Source organism: Myotis davidii, unplaced genomic scaffold (genome assembly GCF_000327345.1).
Source record: "Myotis davidii unplaced genomic scaffold, ASM32734v1 scaffold317, whole genome shotgun sequence".
Lineage (NCBI taxonomy): Eukaryota > Metazoa > Chordata > Mammalia > Chiroptera > Vespertilionidae > Myotis > Myotis davidii.
The window spans coordinates 2209032-2215388 of record NW_006288994.1 but is presented as its reverse complement, the minus strand read 5'-3'; the positions used below and the strand labels follow the sequence as shown (position 1 = coordinate 2215388).

At 49.8% G+C, this 6357-nt stretch overlaps 1 protein-coding gene across 1 annotated transcript in view; it reads right to left on the bottom strand.

Moving 5' to 3' along the window:
- Positions 1-3342: 3342 nt before the first annotated feature.
- The window catches only part of MYC (v-myc avian myelocytomatosis viral oncogene homolog), a 4720-nt gene continuing 1705 nt past the window's right edge, over positions 3343-6357 (bottom strand). The window contains exons 2-3 of the mRNA XM_006761209.2: positions 5472-6240; positions 3343-4410 (exon numbers count right to left, since the gene is read on the bottom strand). Coding sequence (XP_006761272.1) covers positions 3848-4410; positions 5472-6228 — 1320 coding nt within the window. The 5' untranslated portion in view covers positions 6229-6240 and the 3' untranslated portion in view covers positions 3343-3847. The remainder of the gene's footprint in view (positions 4411-5471; positions 6241-6357) is intronic.

The window sequence follows — 6357 nt, the reverse complement described above, 5'->3', positions numbered from 1 at the left end:
TATTTTTTTTAATCTGGATCTCCTTCATTGCTTCCAAATGGAAGCATAAAATAACACTTCTGTTCTAACTGGTTTGGCTCAGTAGATAGAGCATTGGCCTGCGGACTGAAGAGTCCTGGGTTTGATTTCTGTCAAGGGCATGTACCTGGGTTGCAGACTCGATCCTTGGCCCTGGTCAAGGTGAGTGAAGGGAAGCAACCAACTGATGTGTCTCTCTCTCACATCCATGTTTCTCTCCCTCTCCCTCTCCCTCTCCCTCTCTACTTCTCCCTTCCACTCTCTAAAAATCAATGGGAAAATATCCTTGGGTGAGGATTAACAACAACAACAACAACAAAAAACCCACTTCCTTCCTCTTTACACATTTCATCCCTAAACAAAACCACGCTGGGAATCCCATGGGATGGCCATTAATTGCTGCACAGTGTCCTGGGTAAAAGCCATAGTCAGCATTAGCTTATTCCTTCTGGTGTATTCCAACCACATTGCAAGCTCCTCCCTTCCATCACCAATTCTTGATCATTTGTTTAATCTATAAAATAGATCCCACAATGGCATAGGCTCTTGGGAACTCTCTAGATAAGCCAGTTTGTGTCAGGGTCAAGATCAGCCATAAGGACCGTTCCGACTTCCTAACCCTAGGATGTGAGCCATAGCTCCCCTCCTGCCCCCGCAGCAAGCTCTGCATCCCTGAACTGGTTTCCAGGCCCTTTAGAAGGGAGAGTGTTTTCCTACTGAGGAGCAATCTCTGCTGGTCCCTGGGCTTCCCTGGATTTAGTGATTCATACTCACACCTTCTCCCTCAACTCACCTGGGTGCCCAAGTGAGTCACTCCAGGGCCGCTGTCCAGCCACAAAGGGGCAGAGTGAACCATGTAAGGTCGCCCCCCACCGTATTGTGACCTTCGAACTACTCAGCTTCTGTGGATTCTATCTCCCTTTGAATTGAGGACACAGGGTGTGACAGCTTGCAGCAGTGAGAACCTGAAATAAAAGATCAAGAAAAAGACATTAAGGGCTGGATTAAATTATTGTAGGGGTCAGAGCCAAAGACGGTAATTAGCTATTGATTAATGGGTGGTGGTGGATTAAAATCCCAAAGAGGACAGGAATCTGAAGATTCCTCTGAGGCCAAGACAATGAGATAATTAGAACGGCGATAGTAGCTCCCATTTACCTACTGGTATGTGGCCAACATTCAAGTTTCTGGTTTGGGCTGTGGGTATTCAAAGGCTTATAATTAATAATATCTACAGTCAGAAGTGTCTTTTCATGTTCCAGTGATGAGCATGTGTCATGATTATCCATGTGTGAAAGAGGTTGGGAGTCTATCGTTTCCAAAATAATGACTCACACGACAAAGAGTAATTATATTTTATTTTATGACCTGAACAGTAGCAATGCTACACTGGCAGCTTCCCCGAGGCAACTGGTGAATCTCACTTAACAAATGCCTACGTTAGGAGGGACTGTGAGTTCTGGACTTCTCCATGCTGAAGGGAAAATTCAACAAGGGACAGCAAGATAAAACAAACAAACAAAAATGGAAAACTGATGTCTGACAGGGTCTGCATGTTGAAATTGAAGACAGAATCCATTCGATTGGTGACTCCTGTTCTCACGTGTGGCCCATGTATTCCTTCTGGCCTCTTGGAGAGTTTGAGTGGACCGTCTGGGTTTGAATCCTGGCAGCTCTACTCTTCATTATTGGTGGAACTTTGCAACACAGATGGGGGCGGGGGGGTGGTCTTCCCGTGCCTCACTTTCCCCTTCTCATAGAGAAATCAGCAGTACCTCCTTCACAGGGTTGCTGTGGAGTTGTATGAGGAAAATGCTTAGTAGAATGCCTGGCACACAAGTAGTAAAGTTTCGTTATTACTAAACAGTCCACCTGGCTGCCAACCACAAGCATTTTTTTTTAGAAGGATTTATTTATTTATTTTTATTGATTTGAGAGAGAAAGCGAAAGGGAAATAGAAACATCAATGATGAGAGAGAATCATTGATGGGCTGCCTCCTGCATGCCCCCCTCTGGGGATTGAGCCCACAACCGGGCATGTGCTCTTGACCGGAATTGAACCTGGAACCCTTCAGTCCGCAGGTCGATCCTGAGGACTGAGCCAAACCGGCCAGGGCTACAAGCATTTTTGATCTCAGCACTTTAGGATGAGCTAAGGCGCCAGTGAAGTGTTGAAAGGGACTGGGATGCTGCCTTTTTTTTTGCCTGTGTGGCCACAGAGAAGTTACTTAGCCTCCCTGAGCTTCTGTTATTTCCATGCTTGTAAAATGAAGGTTAAGAACATGCCTCCCAGAGCTCCTCTGGGGCTTGAGATAACCCATGCAGAGGGCCTGGCACCTGGTCGTAGTAGGCAAGCAGCAAAATTTGGTTTCTATCCTCTTCCCCCTTCCACTGGGTTTGAATGGAACAGGGGAATGGCATGGGTTAATCAGAGTTAATAGGGTTTCTTCCTGATCTTCCTCCCAACCCCCAGTCCTTACCTCACCCCTTGTCTACTTACTGTTATCTTTCATCTCTCTAGCACCCCTTGGCCCCTAACCTGATCACTGGCTCACCAGCTTACTGCCCTTTCATTCTTTCAAGTTTCAACTCTGGCCCTTATCACCCATCTCAGGAAGCATCTCATAACCCTGATAAGTTAAAGACCTTAAGGCAGCGGTTCTCAACCTGTGGGTCGAGACCCCTTTGGGGGTCAAACGACCCTTTCACAGGGGTCACCTAAGACCATCGGAAAACACATATATAATTACACTTGAGGCCTGTTGCATGAAAAGATTCGTGCAATAGGCCTTCCCTCCCCCTGGCTGCCAGCACCGGTTTTCCTCCGGCACCGGGACCCAGGCCTTTGCCCCAGCCAGAGCCACCTTCAAGCCTTCAAGCCTTCGCTGCTCTGGCCGGAGCTATCTTCAGTCTTCGCTTCCTTGCTTTGTGCCTATGTATGCAAATTAACCGCCATCTTTGTTGGCAGTTAATTTGCATATCTCACTGATTAGCCAATGGGAGGCATAGCGAAGGTATGGTCAATTACCATGTTTGTCTATTATTAGATAGGATATTGTTTTTGTGATTAATCACTATGCTTTCATTATGTTCAATTTGTAACAATGAAATTGGGGGTCACCACAACATGAGGAACTGTATTAAAGGGTTGCGGCATTAGGAAGGTTGAGAACCACTGCCTTAAGGCCCCAGACCCATTTAACAAAGCCCTTGTCCTTTCCTGAATAATGTCTTTTCCCATCTTTGTAAGCTCTCTCCCTGAAGGGCCAAACTCTGTTCAGTGGTCATTGATGAACAAGAGAAGGAAGAAACAAAACACTCACAAACTTTAAGATCTGGCTCAATTATATTTGCCAGGCGTTTTATTTTTTCTAAAAACAATAAAAAAAAAATCAACTTTAAAAAGAAACATGTATTTAAATAAAAAAAATTATGTATTTATAACAGATTTTGTATAATTGCTATAAACTTCTTATTAAAGCTATTTACATTCACTGCTTGTATTTACACAGCAAAATTGGGTAAACCCAATTGAGATTAAAAAAAAATTATTTTAAATACAAATTTGTTAAAGGAAACAAAAAAGGCAAGCATAAAAAACGTTATTTTATGCCCAAAGTTCATTTGAGGCAGTTTACATGATGGCTGAATCTGTCGGTCTGAAGACCCAGCCACGGTTGTGCGGTTTGCACTTGACCATGCAGTTGCAACAAGTTCGTGTCTACTGAACTCTGCGGCGAGGCCAGCAGGAACCTTCTCCCGCACTTTCCCTCAGTCACAGGGGAGAAGCCACGAGGGAGTCCAGTTCCTCCCGCCCCTAGGTCGAGTTTTATGCACAAGAGTTCCGTAGCTGTTCGAGTTTGTGTTTCAACTGTTCCCGTCGTTTCCGCAAGAAGTCCTTTTCCGAAAGGAGCTTGTGCTCCTCCCCTTGGATGGCCAGGATGTAGGCGGTGGCTTTCTTAAGGATAACGACCTTGGGGGCCTTTTCGTTGTTTTCCAACTCGGGGATCTGGTCGCGCAGGGCAAAGAAGCTGCGTTTCAGCTCATTCCTGCGCTGGCGCTCCAGGACGTTGTGTGTCCGCCTCTTGTCGTTCTCCTCCGTGTCCGAGGACCTGGGGCTGGCACATCTGCGGTTGTTGCTGATCTGTTTCAGGACGCGGCCACTGTCCAACTTAGCCCTCTTGGCGGGGGGATAGTCCTTCCTGGTGACGGGGGGCGCCGCGTAATTGTGCTGATGCGTGGACACGTGGCATCTCTTAAGGACCAGCGGGCTGTGAGGCGGTTTGCTGTGACTTCCCGAAGAGGGGGAACCGGATTCTGACCTTTTGGCGGAGGGCTGCCTCTTCTCCACAGAAACAACATCAATTTCTTCCTCATCCTCTTGTTCTTCCTCTGTCAGAAAGGAAATAGCAATCACCAGGTTAGCGACAACACTGCCTTCCTTAACCAATGGCTCCGTTCAATGAACGCGATGGAAATATAAGGACCAGAGTTATCCCCGGAGAACAAACTAGCCAATCATCCCTGCTCTTCCTCCCAGCAAGGCAGAATGACAGCTGGGTTTGTGGCACAGGTAAGAAAATCACCATTTACCAGGATCCCACGTGGGTGCCAATTCTTACCTAAGACTTAATGAGGCTTTGGACACACCCAGAGCAAAGCACATTCCCAAGCACCTCCGATTTTTAAGGGACTTTACCAAGAACCCATGGTGCAAAGGAGAGCTGCAAATCGCTTGCTATGAATTTAGCAACTCCCTATTTTACTGGAAGTGCGAAAAGAAGAAAAAAAAATCTTGCAGCTTTGCCAAAAGCCCTAGGGGATGGGGGAAGGAAGAAAGTTCAATTTGGGGAAAGGAGCTGCTTTTAAATGTTCAAAAAAGAGGCCGAAAAGATCCCAAATTCTCAGCTCATTCACCCTGAGGCACTTTCACTGCTCCGCAGCCCCAGGTGGGAGGGGGACCCCTGCCTGCCCGGCCCACAGCCCCTCTTCCTAGATCTGCAGTCCATTAAATTCCAACACTTCTCAGAAAGGAAGAGGGAGGCAATTCTTTCCCTCTCAAAGACATCAATCCTCTTAATCTCATTCACACTTCCCCCTTCCCCCTAGGGCAATTAAAATGCTTAAGAAAGGTAAGAGGGAGTGGATTGAGTTGCAAGATAAACCAGGAAGATTTAAAATCCCAATGAAATTCCTGAGGGGTGGGAGGGAAAGGAGGGGGCTGGCCACTAGGGCGGTCTTAGGGGAAGGGATGGGAGGGAACAGGAAAGCCCAGTGTTTGGAGATGATGGAGCTCCCAGATGCTTCCAGACCTGCCATTTCTTTCCCGAATAGAAGAAAAGAGAAGGGACGGCGTCAGCTGAAGCGGCCAGCTGCCCGAGCCTCCAACGAGAAGGAGAAAGATAGCCAGACGCCCCCCCCCCCTTTGTCAGGCAGGCCGGGCTCCCACTTACCAGAGTCGCTGCTGGTGGTGGGTGGTGTCTCCTCGTGGAGTGCCAGGGGCTCGGGGCTGGCCCGTGGGGAGGAGTCGGTGGAGGAGAGCAGAGAGTCCGAGGACGGGGAGAAGGCGGGGGAGTCGGGGGAGGCGCAGGGCTTGGGCGAGCTGCTGTCGTTGAGCGGGTAGGGGAAGACCACGGAGGGGTCGATGCACTCGGAGGCGGCGGCGCTCAGGTCCTGCAGGTACAGGCTGGAGGTGGAGCAGGCGCCCTGCCCTCGGGCGGGGCTCCGGCTGCCGCCGTCTTTGCGCGCAGCCTGGTAGGAGGCCAGCTTCTCCGAGACCAGCTTGGCGGCGGCCGAGAAGCCGCTCCACATACAGTCCTGGATGATGATGTTTTTGATGAAGGTCTCGTCGTCCGGGTCGCAGATGAAGCTCTGGTTCACCATGTCGCCTCCCAGCAGCTCGGTCACCATCTCCAACTGGTCGGCGGTGGAAAAGCTGCCGCCGCCGCCATCGTCCACCTCCCGGGGGGAGAAGGACGCGAAGGCGACGTAGGAGGGCGAGCAGAGTCCGGAGCGGCGGCTGGGCGACAGGGGCGGGGTGGGCAGCAGCTCGAATTTCTTCCAGATATCCTCGCTGGGCGCCGGCGGCTGCAGCTCGCTCTGCTGCTGCTGGTGGTAGAAGTTCTCTTCCTCGTCGCAGAAGAAATAGGGCTGCATCGAGTCGTAGTCGAGGTCATAGTTCCTGTTGGCGAAGCTGACGTTGAGGGGCATCGCGGCAGCCTGCTACAGGGGGCACACAAAGGGGGGCAATCTTGAGTTAAGGGGGCGTCTAGGCTGGTGCCTCACCCCGGCGCAGCGCGCGCCCCAATCATGAACCACTCCCCTTCCAGCGCTATCCCC